This window comes from Anomaloglossus baeobatrachus, chromosome 2 (genome assembly GCF_048569485.1).
Source record: "Anomaloglossus baeobatrachus isolate aAnoBae1 chromosome 2, aAnoBae1.hap1, whole genome shotgun sequence".
In the NCBI taxonomy this organism is placed as follows: Eukaryota; Metazoa; Chordata; class Amphibia; order Anura; family Aromobatidae; genus Anomaloglossus; species Anomaloglossus baeobatrachus.
Genome location: NC_134354.1, coordinates 1692730 through 1712098, shown reverse-complemented (window position 1 = coordinate 1712098; position 19369 = coordinate 1692730). Strand labels below are relative to the sequence as shown.

Sequence of the window (19369 nt, the reverse complement as noted above, 5' to 3'; positions counted from 1 at the left end):
TCTGGCTGGCGAAGTGCCACTGGGACTGAACATTGCACACAATGTGAATCATTGGAGCCTGCTGGTAGATTAGCCCCACATGCAGTACAAACAGTGTACACAGCCCGTGCCTTGGCAGCCTTGCGTTTTGCGGATGACATGTTGCTGCGTCCTCAGAGCAGTACAGGGTGTCCAGCCAGAAGCGACCTTACAGTGCACTATATAAATATATATATATATATATATGGTACCAATAAAGAAGTACACTAATATATCACTGAGGCACTAGTGGGGCCTGCACTACTGTGCTGCTTACCGCCCGCTTAGGAGCGGTGTGTGGTCGCCAGAAATCCCTCTAGTCTGGGTCTCCCAGAGCCTGCTGCCTCCTTCCAGCCAGATCGCATGTGTAATGGCTGCCGGCGTCCTTGTGGAGAGGGGGGGCGGGCCCTGGGCGTACACCGACGAAGAGCGGGAAGTCTGCTTCCCCTTGTGCCTAGTGAGAGGGCTGGAGCATGTAAATAAGGCTCCAGCCCTCGGCGCAGCCATTGAGCAGCGTCTCTCCCCTACCCTGATTGACAGGGTGGGGGCGGGAACGAAGCGGCGCTAGGCCGCAGAAGCCGGGGGCTAAAGTTAAAAACGCCGCCGCCGTACAAGCGCGGTCGGCGCCAAGCCCCCGGCGCACTACAAGTCGCAGCTGCGCCGCCGCTCCAGGAGCGGTCGGCGCAGTAGTTCCCAACACACAATCGTCACTCAGCAAAGCTGCAGTGACCTAACCCCCAGCGTACAGCGCCACTGTCCCCGGCGCACTATAACGCTCAGCAAGCCCTGAGAGTGTCCGTGCCTGCCGGGGACACAGAGTACCTGAAGTTGCAGGGCCATGTCCCTGAACGGCACTCCCGCTCCCAATCCAGCAGGTTCTATGGGTCTGTGGATGGAGCCCGGCCCCAGGGCTTGGGGGCCGGCAGGATCCCACTTCCACAGAGCCCCTCAGGGGGATGTGGAAGGAAAACAGCATGTGGGCTCCAGCCTCCGTACCAGCAATAGGTACCTCAACCTTACAAGCACCATCACGGGTGAGAAGGGAGCATGCTGGGGGCCCTATATGGGCCCTCTTTTCTTCCATCCGATAGAGCCAGCAGCTACTGCTGACTACAAACAGTGGAGCTATGCGTGGATGTCTGACCTCCTTCGCACAAAGCAGAAAACTGGTGAGCCAGTGATCCCACTGGGGGTGTATAGCCAGAAGGGGAGGGGCCTTACACTTTTTAGTGTAATTGCTTTGTGTGGCCTCCGGAGGCAGTGCTATACACCCAATCGTCTGGGTCTCCCAATAGAGCGCCGAAGAAAATTTTTTTTTACTACAGTTTTTTTTTAATATTATGAACACAAATTCTATAGTGTTTTCTAGCTGGTATTGTATGTATAATGGTATATCCGTGCTGGATTCTTTATTTCTGTCTGGTCCATGCTGGTCGCAGTCTGGAGACCCCTCCACAGTGATCTGCTCACTCCTGATCCGCAGACGCCGCACTCGGGGTTTGTGGATTTGGTGATTGTTGTTGAATTCCGGGTGTAATTAATAATAGAATAGAGACATTTTCTATTGAATATCACTTGCCCCTGTCGGTTTTCGGTGATTGGTGTTCCCTGGTGGTCCCGAGGGTCGTTTCAGTGATAGTCTTATCACAGCCCTGCACACCATTGTAAATGTAGTAAGACACACTACCTTGCAAAAGTATTCAGTCCACTGCTGCAGACCACTGAGAAAGATAGAAGCCATATTCAAACCCTGCACAACGTTACATAATATTAATGTGTGTATATATTATACAGTGCCTTGTGAAAGTATTGAATTTTTCACCCTTTTCCCACATTTCAGGCTTCAAACAAAGATAAAATGTGAATGTTCTGGAGAAGAATCTACAACAAGTGACACAATTGTGAAGAGGAAGGAAATTTATTGCTTATTTTACACTTTTATAAAAAATAAATAACTGAAGATTGAGGCGTGCAATATTATTCATCCCCTTTACTTTCAGTGCAGAAACTCACTCCAGAAGGTGATTGAGGGTCTCTGGATGATGCAATGTTGTCCTAAATGACTGATGATGATAAATATAAGCCCCTGTGTGTAATCAAGTCTCCGTATAATGCCCCTGCTCTGTGATAGTCTCATGTTCTGTGTAAAGAGCAGAGAGCATCATGAAGACCAAGGAACACAACAGGCAGGTCCAGGATACTGTTGTGGAGAAGTTTAAAGCCGGATTTGGTTACAAAAAGATTTCCAAAACTTTAAACATCCCAAGAAGCCCTGTGCAAGTGATCATATTGTAATGGAAGGAGCATCATACCCCTGCAAATCTACCAAGACCCGGCCTCCATCCAAACTGTCATCTCACACAAGGAGAAGACTGAGCAGAGACGCAGCCAAGAGGCCCATGATCCCTCTGGATGATCTGCAGAGATCTACAGCTGAGGTGGGAGAGTCTGTCCACAGGACAACAATCAGTCTACACTGCACAAATCTGGCCTTTATGGAAGAGTGGCAAGAAGAAAGCCATTTCTCAAAGATATCCATAAAAAGTGTTGCCACAAGCCACCTGGAGACCCCAAACACGTGGAAGAAGGGGCTCTGCTCAGAGGAAACCAAAATCACACTATTTGGAAACAAAGCTATACGATAAGCAACACAGCTCATCACCCTGAACACACCATCCCCACTGTCAAACATGGTGGTGGCAGAATCATGGTTTGGGCCTGCTTTTCATCAGCAGGGACAGGGAAGATGGTTAAATATGATGGGAAGATGGATGGAGCCAAATACAGGACCATTCTTGAAGAAAACCTGTTGGAGTCTGCAAAAGACCTGAGACTGGGACGGAGATTTGTCTTCCAACAAGACAATGATCCCAAACATAAAGCAAAATCTACAATGGTCTCAAAAGTAACGTGGTAACAATTTTAAAATATAACCTTTAATAGTTTATAATAAAAAAATAATTGACCACACAACATAAAAAGGTTGTAAAACCAACCTAAATAACTAGGGCCCGAAACAGGCTCCTACTATTACTAAGTTAGGACACTGGCACGGTAGCAAAGTCGCCCACCGTAACCGTAAAAAGGTGACCAGACAATTGTCACCCTAATATGCACACCAAGATATACCACACTTAAAGCAGTCACTAGAACCAATAGTTGGGTCCTGCTATGGTAAATAAATGATGCAAAAGGTTGTCCAATAGAGGGGGGGGCAGAAGCTTTATGCCATGCTCTGACACACCATGCAGGAAGTCTGCTTCATACTGAAGCCCTTGGTTTCTTGACCACAGTCCCCTGATGACTAAGTGAATTAAGAAACGCGTTGGGAGGTCTAAGCACAAACTAAGGTCAGAGTGTTGCCATTTGAGGGGTATTGTGTGGCTGAAGGGTCTGCCCCCCCCCTCTATTGGACAACCTTTTGCATCATTTATTTACCATAGCAGGACCCAACTATTGGTTCTAGTGACTGCTTTAAGTGTGGTATATCTTGGTGTGCATATTAGGGTGACAATTGTCTGGTCATCTTTTTACGGTTACGGTGGGCGACTTTGCTACCGTGCCGGTGTCCTAACTTAGTAATAGTAGGAGCCTGTTTCGGGCCCTAGTTATTTAGGTTGGTTTTACAACCTTTTATGTTGTGTGGTCAATTATTTTTTTATTATAAACTATTAAAGGTTATATTTTAAAATTGTTACCACGTTACTTTTGAGACCATATCTTGCTTTGCTAATTGTAGCTATATTGGGTAAGCAACTGACACAAATTGTTTATTATCAGAATCTACAATGGAATGGTTCACAAATAAACGTATCCAGGTGTTAGAATGGCCAAGTCACAGTCCAGACCTGAACCCAATCGAGAATCTGTGGAAAGAGCTGAAAACTGCTGTTCACAAACACCTCCATCCAACCTCACTCAGCTCCAGCTGTTTACAAAGAATGGGCGAGAATTTCACCTCTCCATGTGCAAAACTGATAGACACAGACCCCAAGAGACTGCAGCTGTAATCGCAGCAAAAGGGGGCGCTACAAAGGATTCACTTACAGGGGATGAATAATATTGCACGCCACAATTTACAGTTATTATAAAAGTTTAAAATAAGCAATAAATTTCCTTCCTCTTCACAATTGTGTCACTTGTTGTAGATTCTTCACCAGAACTTCACATTTTATCTTTATGTTTGAAGCCGGAAACGTAGGAAATGCTGAAAAATTCAAGGGGCTGAATACTTTCACAAGGCACTGTATAATATATACACACATTAATATTATGTAACGTTGTGCAGGGTTTGAATATGGCTTCTATCTTTCTCAGTGGTCTGCAGCAGTGCAGGGAGACTAGTGACCAGGCCATGCTGGACCAGCCCGTGCCCCCCGTGCCCCCCGGCCCTCACCTGCCGTCATGTTCCTGTTCAGGCTGAACGTCACCTTCTTAGATTTACTCTTACTGATCTGTGGGGAGAAAGTGATGATGAGGACCCCGAGCGCCTGAAGCCCCCAGAGAAGGTCGCTGCCCCCGTCACACTCACCGTCTGGCCTTTGCTCTTTGAACCCTTTACATACAGCGGCTTTGGAGCTTTTGACTTTTGGAAAGTGATGAAATCCCGGGGTGTGGGGGGCGCATGGGCGGAGCTTGTAGAGTGCACATGGGCGGAGCTTGTAGAGTGCACATGGGCGGAGCTTGCAGGGGCAGGGCATTCTGATGTCACCACATTTGCTGCTTTACCACTGATCTGTGTAGATAAGAGGATTATCACATTTGCTATGGGAGTCTCTGCATAAACCCAACAGCTTCCTCAGGTCTCCCAATCCGCCACCATCTATTTCCTGCCGCTTTAACCCCTTCTTAGAAGCCCACGGTGAGAGCTTGTGATTTATGGTATCTACAGAGATTATTACTCCTCACTAGCGATGGATGGACCCGAGGAAACCCGGGAGCAGCGGGTCCAACCGGGGTTGTGGGGTTTTCCCAGTTCCAGCCTGGCATTCATCTCAAATATCTGGGCGGACGCCGATCCCCAGATAAGTTTGTGGGGACCCAAATATGGCACTTTAAAAAGGTGGTAGACAGGGCTAGGATTGGAGCGGGAGCGTTATATGGAGTCTCCCACGCGGCAATAACGCTACTTCTGGGGCCGCTCATTAACTCTCATACAAATTCACTGCTTCCCCCGCCCACTGTCAGTCCCAGCATCTGTGATTGGTTGCTGTCAGACCGCACCCCTCCCTGTGTGACAATGTCTGTGATTGGTTGGAATCACACACACACACACACACACACACACACACTGTCTGCCTCCCTGTAGTGTAAAATAAATAAAACAAAAAAAAAAACAACTGGTGTATGGTCCCCCCTTATTATACCACCACAGATAAAGCATACGGCTACAGGCTGCAGCCCCCAGTCATGCTCTTATCTTGGTTGTGTAGCAAAATAAGACGAACCGCATGCAACTTTTTAAAATTAAAAACAAAACAAAAAACAGCGTGCAGCCCCCATCCAATTTTGATACTAGCTATGACAAAGCCTGACAGCTGGGGGCTTGTAAAAAACATTAAAATTAATACATCTAGTTATCAAATATTTTATAGTAGGACATATTATATGTTTTCACAGTTCTGTCTATATTGGAGGGCACAGCTTATTGATAACAGTACTTAAGTTAAGATAAAGGAATCTGTATTGAATATCTGTATCGAATCTAGGGAAATGCTGACATGGTATGATATATATATATCCATCCATCTGGAAGCTTCTAGTGATTACATCATATGCAACTGCGTTCAGCTGAAATACCCTATATGGATTGGACAGTTGTCATATAACACACGGTGGGAGGGGGTGGCTGCTCTCCTGCTCCGAGAGTCAATTCACATATGTCGAAGCTGAACCATCCCATCCATCCAGCCTCTAAAGCGGGCTTTACACGCTGCGGCATCGCTAAAGCGATCTCCTTGGGGTCACGGAATTTGTGACACACATCCGGCCGCATTAGCGATGCCGTTGCGTGTGACACCGATAAGCGATTTTGCATCATTGCAAAAACGTGCAAAATCGCTAATCGGCGACATGGGGGTCCATTCTTAAAAATCGTTACTGCAGCAGTAACGAAGTTGTTCCTCGTTCCTGCAGCAGCACACATCGCTCCGTGTGACGCCGCAGGAGCGAGGAAGCTCTCCTTACCTGCCTCCCGGCTGCTATGCAGAAGGAAGGAGGTGGGCGGGATGTTACGTCCCGCTCATCTCCGCCCCTCCCCTGCTATTGGGCGGCGGTTCAGTGACGTCGCTGTGACGTCGAACGGACCGCCCCCTTAGAAAGGAGGCGGTTCGCCGGTCACAGCGACGTCGCCGGACAGGTAAGTATGTGTGACGGCTCTGGGCGATGTTTTGCGGCACGGGCAGCGATATGCCCGTGTCGCGCAACAGATGGGGGCGGGTACCCACACTAGTGATATCGAAACTGATATCGCAGTGTGTAAAGTAGCCTTTAGAAGCATGTCTGTCTGTTCCTTTGATCCTGCTTTCACTCAAGACGAAGCAAGATATGGTTGCTCTCTCAGGAACTCAAGAAAGACTAATTGAACTCTTTTACGTAAGCTTATGCAGTATAGTTTTTTTCCTTTTCTGTAACTGAACTGCAACTTTATAATTTAGCAATCATTTTTATCAGATATAAACTACATTTATTTTATTTTTTTTTACACATTTTTTAGTCTATTTTTCATGGATCTTATCGCGTATTTAAAGAAAAATATATTTAAGAGTATATTTTTAACAGGGCTGGTATTCTCCGGATGGGTAGACCCAAGCTTATTCGGCCCCCAGCCTAAAAATAACAGCCTGCAGCCACCCAGGATTGCCGCATCTATTAGTTGTGACAAGCCTAATGTTTATCCGGCTCTTCCCGATTGCCTTGGTGAGATGGCAATCAGTGTAATAAAGGGTTAATGTCAGCTCACAGCTGCCAGTGAGCCCTGGATTAGTAAAGAGGAGGGTCAATGAGACACCCCCCCCATCACTAATCTGTAAGTGGGAAAAAAAACAAACAAAAAAACACACCGGAAAAATCCCTTCTCTGAAATAAACTACAAAAATACACCCTCCATCTCCAATTCATTTAATCCCAAATTCATGTGTAATCCCCACAAGGTCCCACGACGATTCCAGATCTGCTACATCTGAAGTGACAGAACATCTCCAGCAGCTGTGAGCTTCAGGCAGAGAATGAATGAGCCATAGTGATGAGCGGTGACCTAGCTCAGATTATTTGTGGTTACAGCTGGAGATTCCCACGGTCCTCCACCTGTGACCGCAAGTAACCTGACCGAGCTGAGTGACCTCACCTCGGGTGAGGTGTCAGAGGTCACAGACCTGCATCTCCTGGCAGATGAAGGGAATTTTGTTACTTACCGTAAATTCCTTTTCTTCTAGCTCCTATTGGGAGACCCAGACGATTGGGGTGTATAGTACTGCCTCCGGAGGCCACACAAAGCATTACACTAAAAAGTGTAAGGCCCCTCCCCTTCTGGCTATACACCCCCAGTGGGATCACTGGCTCACCAGTTTTAGTGCAAAAGCAAGAAGGAGGAAAGCCAATAACTGGTTTAAACAAATTCACTCCGAAGTAACATCGGAGAACTGAAAACCGTTCAACATGAACAACATGTGTACCCGAAAAGAAGGGAATTTTGTTACTTACCGTAAATTCCTTTTCTTCTAGCTCTTATTGGGAGACCCAGACGATTGGGGTATAGCTACTGCCCTCCGGAGGCCACACAAAGCACTACACTAAAAAGTGCAAGGCCCCTCCCCTTCTGGCTATACCCCCCCGTGGTATCACGGGTACTCCAGTTTTAGTGCCAAAGCAAGAAGGAGGAAGCCAATAACTGGTTTAAACAAATTAACTCCGAGAAACATCGGAGAACTGAAAAACCGTTCAACATGAACAACATGTGTACCCGCAAACAACAAAAAAATCCCGAAGGACAACAGGGCGGGTGCTGGGTCTCCCAATAAGAGCTAGAAGAAAAGGAATTTACGGTAAGTAACAAAATTCCCTTCTTCTTCAGCGCTCTATTGGGAGACCCAGACGATTGGGACGTCCAAAAGCTGTCCCTGGGTGGGTAAAGAAATACCTCATGTTAGAGCTGCAAAAACAGCCCTCCCCTACGGGGATGTCACTGCCGCCTGCAGGACTCTTCTACCTAAGCTGGCATCCGCCGAAGCATAGGTATGCACCTGATAATGCTTGGTGAAAGTGTGCAGACTGGACCAGGTTGCTGCCTGGCACACCTGTTGAGCCGAAGCCTGGTGTCGTAATGCCCAGGACGCACCCACGGCTCTGGTTGAGTGGGCTTTTAGCCCTGAAGGAACCGGAAGCCCCGCAGAGCGGTAGGCCTCTAGAATTGGTTCTTTGATCCATCGAGCCAGGGTGGCTTTAGAAGCCTGCAATCCCTTGCGCGGACCAGCGACAAGGACAAAAAGTGCATCGGAACGGCGTATGGGTGCCGTTCGGGAAATGTAGATTCTGAGTGCTCTCACCAGATCTAGCAAACGTAAGTCCTTTTCATACCGGTGAACCGGATGAGGGTAAAAGGAAGGCAAGGATATATCCTGATTAAGATGAAACGAGGATACGACCTTAGGGAGAAACTCCGGAATGGGGCGCAGCACTACCTTGTCCTGGTGGAACACCAGGAAAGGAGCCTTGGATGACAAAGCTGCCAGCTCAGACACTCGCCGAAGCGATGTGATCGCGACAAGAAACGCCACTTTCTGTGACAGGCGAGAAAAGGAAACGTCCTTTAGAGGCTCGAAGGGCGGCTTTTGCAGAGCAACAAGTACTCTGTTCAGATCCCATGGATCTAACGGCCGCTTGTACGGGGGCACAATATGACAGACCCCCTGTAGGAACGTGCGCACCTTAGGAAGACGTGCTAGACGCTTCTGAAAAAACACAGACAGTGCCGAGACTTGCCCTTTAAGGGAACTGAGCGACAAGCCCTTTTCCAACCCCGATTGCAGGAAGGAAAGAAAGGTGGGCAATGCAAATGGCCAAGGGGATACTCTCTGTGCAGAGCACCAAGATAAGAAAATCTTCCACGTCCTGTGGTAGATCTTAGCAGACGTTGACTTCCTAGCTTGTCTCATTGTGGCTACGACTCCTTGAGATAATCCTGCAGACGCTAGGATCCAGGACTCAATGGCCACACAGTCAGGTTCAGGGCCGCAGAATTCTGATGGAAAAACGGCCCTTGGGACAGTAAGTCTGGTCGGTCTGGCAGTGACCACGGTCGACCGACCGTGAGATGCCACAGATCCGGATACCACGATCTCCTCGGCCAGTCTGGGGCGACGAGTATGACGCGGCTGCAATCGGATCTGATCTTGCGTAACACTCTGGGTAAGAGTGCCAGAGGTGGAAAGACGTATGGGAGCCGGAACTGTGACCAATCTTGAACCAATGCGTCTGCCGCCAGAGCTCTTTGATCGCGCGACCTCGCCATGAATGCCGGGACCTTGTTGTTGTGCCGGGACGCCATTAGGTCGACGTCCGGCACTCCCCATCGGCGACAGATTTCCTGAAACACGTCCGGGTGAAGGGACCATTCCCCTGCGTCCATGCCCTGGCGACTGAGGAAGTCTGCTTCCCAGTTTTCTACGCCGGGGATGTGAACTGCGGATATGGTGGAGGCCGTGGCTTCCACCCACATCATAATCCGCCGGACTTCCTGGAAGGCTTGCCGACTGCGTGTCCCCCCTTGGTGGTTGATGTATGCCACCGCTGTGGAGTTGTCCGACTGAATTCGGATCTGCCTTCCTTCCAGCCACTGCTGGAAGGCTAGTAGGGCAAGATACACTGCTCTGATTTCCAGAACATTGATCTGAAGGGTGGACTCCTGCGGAGTCCACGTCCCCTGAGCCCTGTGGTGGAGAAACACTGCTCCCCACCCTGACAGACTCGCATCTGTCGTGACCACTGCCCAGGATGGGGGCAGGAAGGATCTTCCCTGAGACAATGAGGTGGGAAGGAGCCACCATTGTAGAGAGTCCTTGGCCGTCTGGGAAAGAGAGACTTTCCTGTCCAGGGACGTTGACTTCCCGTCCCATTGGCGGAGAATGTCCCATTGAAGTGGGCGCAGATGAAACTGCGCAAAGGGAACTGCTTCCATGGCTGCCACCATCTTCCCGAGGAAGTGCATGAGGCGCCGTAAGGGGTGCGACTGGCCCTGAAGGAGGGATTGCACCCCTGTCTGTAGTGACCGCTGCTTGTTCAGCGGAAGCTTCACTCTCGCTGCTCGAGTATGGAACTCCATGCCAAGATACGTTAGTGACTGTGTCGGAGACAGATTCGACTTTGGAAAGTTGATGATCCATCCGAACGTCTGTAGAGTCTCCAGTGTAGCATGTAGACTGAGTTGGCATGCCTCTTGAGAGGGTGCCTTGACAAGTAGATCGTCTAGGTAAGGGATCACCGAGTGTCCCTGAGAGTGCAAGACTGCTACCACTGCCGCCATGACCTTGGTGAAAACCCGTGGGGCTGTCGCCAGACCGAATGGTAGAGCTACGAACTGAAGATGTTCGTTTCCTATCACAAAACGTAGAAAACGTTGATGTTCTGTAGCAATTGGCACGTGGAGATAAGCATCTTTGATGTCTATTGAGGCAAGGAAGTCTCCTTGAGACATTGAGGCCACGACAGAGCGGAGGGTTTCCATCCGGAACCGCCTGGCGTGCACATGTTTGTTGAGCAGCTTTAGATCCAGAACAGGACGGAACGAGCCGTCCTTTTTTGGAACCACAAAGAGATTGGAGTAAAACCCTCGCCCTTGTTCCTGAGGCGGTACAGGAACCACTACTCCTTCCGCTCTTAGGGAGTCCACCGCCTGCAGCAGGGCATCTGCTCGGTCTGGATGTGGGGAGGTTCTGAAGAACCGAGCTGGAGGACGAGAACTGAACTCGATTCTGTACCCGCGAGACAAAATGTCTGTCACCCACCGGTCTTTGACCTGTGACATCCAAATGACGGAAAAGCGGGAGAGCCTGCCCCCGACCGGAGATGCGGAGGGGGGGAGCTGGAAGTCATGAGGTAGCCGCTTTGGAAGCGGTTCCTCCATTTGCTTTCTTGGGGCGCGCGTGAGCCCGCCAGGAATCTGAGCTTCTTTGCGTCCTCTGAGTCCCTTTGGACGAGGAGAATTGTGTCTTGCCCGAACCTCGAAAGGACTGAAACTTCTGCTGCCATCTTTTCTGCTGAGGTTTACTTGATCTGGGCTGGGGCAAAGAAGAGTCTTTACCCTTGGACTGTTTAATGATGTCGGCCAATGGTTCGCCAAACAGTCTATCTCTAGATAAAGGCAGGCTGGTTAAACATTTTTTGGAACCAGCATCTGCTTTCCAGTCCTTTAACCACAAGGCTCTGCGCAAAACTACCGAATTGGCGGACGCCATTGAGGTGCGGCTGGTAGATTCTAGGACCGCATTGATAGCGTAAGACGCAAACGCGGACATCTGCGAGGTAAGGGACGCCACTTGCGGCACCGGTGGATGTAAGATAGCATCCACTTTTGCTAAACCAGCTGAAATAGCTTGGAGTGCCCATACGGCTGCGAATGCTGGAGCAAACGACGCGCCGATAGCTTCATAGACAGATTTTAACCAGAGGTCCATCTGTCTGTCATTGGCATCCTTAAGTGAAGCGCCATCCTCCACTGCAACTATGGATCTAGCTGCAAGTTTGGAAATCGGGGGGTCAACTTTTGGACACTGGGTCCAGCGCTTGACCACATCAGGGGGGAAAGGAAAACGTGTATCCTTAGAACGTTTAGAGAAACGCCTTTCTGGATGAGCGTCGTGTTTCTGGATTGACTCTCTGAAGTCAGAGTGATCCAAGAAAGCACTTAATTTACGCTTGGGATAGAGGAAACGAAACTTCTCCTGCTCTGCAGCTGCCTCCTCTGCTGAAGGGGCTGGGGGAGAAATATCTAACAGTCTATTGATGGCTGAGATAAGATCGTTTACCATGGCGTCCCCATCCGGGGTATCCAGATTGAGAGGGGTTCCAGGATAAGACTCCTGATCACTCTCATCAGACGCATCACAGGGAGACTGATTGCGCTGAGACCCTGAGCAGTGTGATGACGTTGAGGGTCTTTCCCAGCGAGCTCGCTTAGGGTGGCTGGGGCTATCATCTGAGTCATAATACTCAGCCTGTGAAGCCGGGGACCCCCTTGCAGTCTGGATTAAATCCAACTGAGGGGGATTAGAGGACAGAGACCTCGCCGTGTCCGTAGACTGAGCCCCAGGCATGGATTGCAAAGTTTCAAGGATTTTTGCCATAGTCACAGACATATTATCAGCAAAAACTGCAAAGTCTGTCCCTGACACCGGGGCAGGACTTACAGGCGTCTCAGCCTGGGTCACTATCTCTCCTGACTCCGGCTGGCGAAGCAGCACCGGATCTGAGCATTGCACACAATGGGGGTCTTTGGAACCTGCTGGTAGAGCAGCCCCACATGCAGCACACGCAGTGTACACAGCCCTAGCCTTGGCAGCCTTGCGTTTTGTGGATGACATGTTGCTGCCTCCTCAGAGCGATCTGGGTATACAGCCAGGAAGCGACCTCACAGTGCAAGCAATAAGGAAATATATATATGTCCAGTGACACAGTACACCAATACACACTGAGGCACTAGAGGGGCCAGCTGAAATGCCGCTTACCGCCCGCTTAAGAGCGGGTGTGTGGTATCCAAAAGCCCCCTAGTCCAGGTCTCCCAGAGCCTTGCGTCCTTCCTCCAGCCAGCCATGCATGTAATGGCTGCCGGCGTCCTGAGAGAGGAGGGGGGGCGGGCCCTGGGCGTTCCTGACTAAGAGCGGGAAGCCTGCTTCCCTCTGTGCCTAGTGAGAGGGCTGGAGCATGTAAATCAGGCTCCAGCCCTCGTCGCTGCCGTGAAACAGCGTCTCTCCCCTACCCTGATTGACAGGGTGGGGGCGGGAACGAATCGGAGCTGCCGGCGTCCTAGGCCGCAAAAGCCGGGGACTAGATTTATAAACGCCACCGCCGTAAAAGCGCGGTCGGCGTGTCCCCGGCGAACTAAAAGTCACAGCAGCGCCGCCGGTCCAGCGGGGGTCGGCGCTGCGTTCCCACAACACAGAAAAAAGTCCCCCAGTTAAACTGTAGGAACACTAGCTCTAGCGTTACGGTCCCCGGCGCACTACAACACCCAGCCAGCCCGGAGTGTGTCTGTGCCTGCCGGGGACACAGAGTACCTGTATGATGCAGGGCCATGTCCCTGATGGTACTCCTGCTCGGCATCCACCAGGTTCTATGGGTCTGTGGATGGAGCCCGGCGTCAGAGCTTTGAGGCCGGCAGGATCCCACTTCCACAGAGCCCCTCAGGGGGATGTGGAAGGAAAACAGCATGTGGGGCTCCAGCCTCTGTACCAGCAATAGGTACCTCAACCTTACAACACCATCAACGGGTGAGAAGGGAGCATGCTGGGGGCCCTATATGGGCCCTCTTTTCTTCCATCCGAAATAGTCAGCAGCTACTGCTGACTAAAATCTGTGGAGCTATGCATGGAATGTCTGACCTCCTTCGCACAAAGCTTGAAAACTGGAGTACCCGTGATACCACGGGGGGGTATAGCCAGAAGGGGAGGGGCCTTGCACTTTTTAGTGTAGTGCTTTGTGTGGCCTCCGGAGGGCAGTAGCTATACCCCAATCGTCTGGGTCTCCCAATAGAGCGCTGAAGAAACAACCAAAAATCCCGAAGGACAACAGGGCGGGTGCTGGGTCTCCCAATAGGAGCTAGAAGAAAAGAAATTTACGGTAAGTAACAAAATTCCCTTCTTCTTCGGCGCTCCATTGGGAGACCCAGACGATTGGGACGTCCAAAAGCTGTCCCTGGGTGGGTAGAGAGATACCTCATGTTAGAGCTGCAAAGACAGCCCTCCCCTACGGGGAGGCAACTGCCGCCTGCAGGACTCTTCTACCTAGGCTGGCGTCCGCCGAAGCATAGGTATGCACCTGATAATGTTTGGTGAAAGTGTGCAGACTCGACCAGGTAGCCGCCTGGCACACCTGCTGAGCCGTAGCCTGGTGCCGTAATGCCTAGGGCGCACCCACGGCTCTGGTAGAATGGGCTTTCAGCCCTGATGGAACCGGAAGCCCAGCAGAACAGTAGGCTTCAAGAATTGGTTCCTTGATCCATCGAGCCAGGGTGGATTTGGAAGCCTGCGACTCCTTACGCTGATTAGCGACAAGCACAGAGAGTGCATCCGAGCGGCGCAGAGGCGCCGTGCGGGAAATGTAGATTCTGAGTGCTCTCACCAGATCCAACAAATGCAAATCCATTTCATATCGATGAAATGGATGAGGCAAAAGGAAGGTAAGGAGATATCCTGATTGAGATGAAAGGGGGATACCACCTTAGGGAGAACTCCGGAATCGGGCGCAGCACTGCCTTGCCTTGGTGAAACACCAGGAAGGAAGCTTTTGGATGACAGCGCTGCTAGCTCGGACACTCTCCTAAGAGACGTGACCGCTACCAGAAAGGCCTCTTTCTGGGAAAGTCGAGAGAGTGAAACATCTCTCAGAGGCTCGAAGGGCGGCTTCTGGAGAGCAATTAGTACCCTGTTCAGATCCCATGGGTCCAACGGCCGTTTGTACAGAGGGACAATGTGACAAACCTCCTGCAGGAACGTGTGTACCTGAGGAAGTGGTGCTAGGCGCTTCTGAAGAATACAGATAGCGCTGAGACTTGTCCTTTAAGGGAGCCGAGTGACAACCTTTTTCCAAACCAGATTGCAGGAAGGAAGGAAAAGTAGGGAATGCAAATGGGCAGGGAGACACTCCCTGAGCAGAGCATTAAGAGAAGAATATCCTCCACATCCTTTGGTAGATCTTGGCAGACGTCGGTTTTCTAGTCTGTCTCATGGTGGCAATGACGTCCTGAGATAATCCTGAAGACGCTAGGATTCAGGACTCAAAGGCCATACCGTCAGGTTCAGGGCCGTAGAATTCAGATGGAAAAAACGGCCCTTGGGACAGTAAGTCTGGCCGGGCTGGTAGTGCCCACGGTTGGCAGACCGTGAGATGCCACAGATCCGGGGACTACGACCTCCTCGGCCAGTCTGTGGCGATGAGGATGGCGCGGCGGCAAACGGACCTGATGTTGCGTAGCCCTCTGGGCAGCAGTGTCAGAGGGGGAAACACGTAGGTAGCTGGAACTGCGACCAAACCTGAACTAAGGCGTCTGCCGCCAGAGCTCTTTGATCGTGATACCGCGCCATGAAAATCGGAACCTTGTTGTTGTGCCGAGACGCTATTAGGTCGACGTTCAGCATCCCCCCGCGTTGACAGATTTTCTGAAAACCGTCCGGGTGAAGATACCCTTCCCCTGCGTCCATACCCTGGCAACTGAGGAAGTCTGCTTCCCAGTTTTCTGCGCCCGGGATGTGAACTGCGGATATGGTGGATGCTCTGTCTTCCACCCCCATCAGACTCCGCCGGACTTCCTGGAAGGCTTGCCGACTGCGTGTTCCGCCTTGGTGGTAGATGTATGCCACCGCTGTGGAGTTGTCCGACTGAATTCGGATGTGTGTGCTTTCCAGCCACGGCTGGAAGGCTTGCAGGGCAAGATACACTGCCCAGATTTCCAGCACATTGATTTGAAGGATGGACTCCTCTGAAGAGAGTCCTTGACCGTCTGAGAAGGGGGACGTTCCTTCTAGGGACGTCGACTTCCCATCCCATTGGCAAAGAATGCCACATTGGAGTGGACGCAGATGAAACTGCGCGAAAGTGACTGCCTCTGCATGAGGCGTGTTAAGGGGTGTGACTGGCCGTGAAGGAGAGACTGCACCCCCGTCTGTAGTGAACGCTGTTTGTCCAGCGGAAGCTTCACTATCGCTGAGGGAGCGTGACACTCCATGCCCAGATATGTCAGCGATTGGGTCGGTGTCAGATTTAACCTTGAGAAGTTGATGATCCACCCGAAACTCTGGAGAGTCTCCAGCGCTACGCTCAGGCTGTGTTGGCATGCCTCTTGAGAGGGTGCCTTGACAAGTCGACCGTCCAAGGAAGGATCACCGAGTGACCCTGAGAGTGCAGGACTGCTCCCACTGCTGCCCTGAACTTGGTGAAAACCCGTAGGGCTGTCGCCAGACCGAAGGGCAGGGTTACGAACTGAAGATGCTCGTCTTCAATAACGAAACGTAGCAAACGTTGGTGCTCTGGAGCAATCGGCACGTGGAGATAAGCATCCTGATGTCTATTGATGCTAGGAAATCTCCTTGAGACATTGAGGCAATGACGGAGCGGAGGGATGCCATCCGGAACCGCCTGGCCTTCACGTGCTTGTTGAGCAGTTTTAGGTCCCCCACAATCAGATTGGAGGAAAAACCGTGTCTTGTTCCTGAAGAGGAACAGGAATTACCACTCCTTCTGCCTGCAGAAGAGCATCGGCTCGGTGGGTAGGTGGGGAAGTTCTGAAGAATCGAGCCGGAGGCCGAGAACAGAACTCTATCCTGTACACGTGAGACACAATGTCTCTCACCCACCGGTCTGTGACCTGTGGCAGCTAAATGTCGCCAAGGCGAGAGAGTCTGCCACCAACCGCGGATGCGGAGAGAGAGAGCTTAAAGTCATGAGGAGACCGCCTTGGAAGCGGTTCCTCTGGCTGCCTTCCTTGGGCGTGATTGAGCCCGCCTGGAATCTGAGCCCCTCTGAGCCTTTTGAGCCCTTTTGGACTAGGACAATTTGGACCTGCCCGAGCCTGGGAAGGACCGAAACCTCGACTGTCTCTCTCGGACAGCATTAATAGGGTAAGTCGCAATGCAGACATTGCGAGGATAAGGACGCTACCTGCGGCACAGATGTACCTGTGCTCAAGACCAGCTGCGCAAGACCAGCTGACATAGCTTAGAGTGCCCATACGGCTGCGAATGCCGGAGCAACCGACACGCCGATAGCTTCATAGACAGATTTCAACCAGAGGTCCATCTGTCTGTCAATGGCATCTTTAAGTGAAGTCCCATCTCCACTGCAACTATGGATCTAGCCGCAAGCCTGGAGATTGGGGGATCCACCTTTGGACCCTGGGTCCAGCGCCTGACCACGTAAGGGGGAAAGGGATAACGTGTATCCTTAATACATTTGGAGAAACGCTTATCTGGTAAGCGTGGTGATTCTGAACTGCTTCTCTGAAGTCAGCGTGGCCAGAAAAGTACTCAATGTACGCTTGAGATACTGAAATGGGATTTCTCCTGCTGGGAAGCTGACTCCTCCACTGAAGGAGCTGGGGGAGAGATATCCAACATGCCATTGCTGGTCGCTATAAGATCATTCACCATGGCGTCACCATCCGGTGTATCCGGATTGAGAGCGGTGTCAGGATCAAAGTCCTGATCAGCTACGTCTGCCTCATCATACAGAGAGTCCTCTGCTGTGACCCTGACTAGTGATGAGGCCGAGTGCCGCTCCCAGCGAGCTCGCTTAGGCTGTCTGGGACTGTCGTCCGTGTCAGAGCCTTCACCCTGGAATGCCTGGGACCCCCCCGGAGCACTGATTTTGTTCCAAATGAGGGTGGCCAGGGAGCAATGATCAAGATTGCCCATGGCCTGTCTGGACTGCAAGTCACTATCCCATGACAATCTATCAGCCGAAACTGCAACACCGTCCCTGTCCATGGACAGGGTTCACAGGTGGTTCCTTTGGCCACCTCTAGTAGAGACCCCGGCTGACCAAGTGCTACAGGGGAGCATTGCACACAACGGGGGTCAGTGGAACCTGCCGGTGGAACAGTATCACATGCAGTAAAAGCAGCATAGAAAGCCTGTGTTGCTTTTTTGCTGCTGTAGTCTAGCCATCTAGGAGCATATAGCCAAGAATAGCGACCGTACAGTGCAATGTATAGCATACAAGCATAAAGTACAAATGAGCACTTCAGCACATGCAATATGAGCAGCTTAGAAAGCCTGTGCCTTGGCACCCTTGCTTTATTGCTGCTGTAGACTAGCCATCTAGGAGAATATCGCCAAGAATAGCGACCGTACAGTGCAATGTATAGCATACAAGCATAAGTACAAATGAACACTTCAGCACATGCAATACAAGCAGCCTAGAAAAACTGTGCCTTGGCACCCTTGCTTTTTTGCTGCTGTAGTCTAGCCATTCTAGGAGAATATAGCCAAGAATAGCGACCGTACAGTGCAATGTATAGCATACAAGCATAAGTACAAATGAACACTTCAGCACATGCAATACAAGCAGCCTAGAAAAACTGTGCCTTGGCACCCTTGCTTTTTTGCTGCTGTAGTCTAGCCATTCTAGGAGAATATAGCCAAGAATAGCGACCGTACAGTGCAATGTATAGCATACAAGCATAAGTACAAATGAACACTTCAGCACATGCAATACAAGCAGCATAGAAAGCCTGTGCCTTAGCACCCTTGCTTTTTTGCTGCTGTTGTCTCGCCATCTAAGAGGGCATATAGCCAAAAATAGCGACCTACAGTGCAGTGTAAGCATAAAATACAAATGGACACAACGGTATTTAGTGGGGTCAGCACTTCAGGTGCTGCTTACCGCCCGCCTATAGGCGGGTGTGTGGTCGCCAGAGTCCTGTGACTGGTTGCCCAGAGCTTGTCTCCGTTCTCCAGCTCGGACTGCAGGAATGGCTGCCGGCGTCCTTCTCCAGCTCGTGTGACGAGGGGCGGGCCGTGGGCGTGCCCCAGGCAAGAGCGGGAAACCGGCGTCCCACTGTGTCCAGTGAAGGGGGCTGGAGAATGCAAAGCAGACTCCAGCCCTCGGCGCTGACTTTCTGTACAGCGTCCCGCCTCTCCCCTGACTGGCAGGGCTGGGGGCGGGAACGAAACGAAAACTAGGCCGCAAAGCCGGGGACTCGAGTAATAAGCGCGGCCGTCTATGTGCACGGCCAGCGCGGAGTCCCCGGCGCACCACAAGTCCCAGCCGCGCCACAGTGTAAAAACACCCAGCAGCGGCCCGGCGCGGCAGTTCCCAATACATAAATTCACACAGCAAAGCTGCCGTGAATAATAGCACGAGCGCTCCGCGCTGTTGTCCCCGGCGCACTAGCACTCCCAGCAATGCTGGTGTGTGTGTGCGCGATGTGTACGGGGACACAGAGTACCTGAATGTTGCAGGGCCCTGTCCCTGATGATACTCAGCTCCATATCCAGCAGGTTCTCTGGGTCTGTGGATGGAGCCCGGTCTCAGTGCCTGGAGACCTGTAAGATCCCACTTCACCCAGAGCCCCGAGGGGGGATGGGGAAGGAAAACAGCATGTGGGCTCCAGCCTCCGTACCCGCAATGGGTACCTCAACCTTAA

The 19369-nt window shown here is 51.2% G+C and overlaps 1 protein-coding gene across 1 annotated transcript in view; it reads right to left on the bottom strand.

The window, feature by feature from the left end:
• LOC142290805 (ribosomal RNA processing protein 1 homolog A-like) overlaps positions 1-19369 on the bottom strand; it is a 45378-nt gene that overhangs the window by 12073 nt on the left and 13936 nt on the right. The window contains exons 14-15 of the mRNA XM_075334814.1: positions 4550-4753; positions 4415-4472 (exon numbers count right to left, since the gene is read on the bottom strand). Of these exons, the coding sequence (XP_075190929.1) occupies positions 4415-4472; positions 4550-4753 (262 nt within the window). The remainder of the gene's footprint in view (positions 1-4414; positions 4473-4549; positions 4754-19369) is intronic.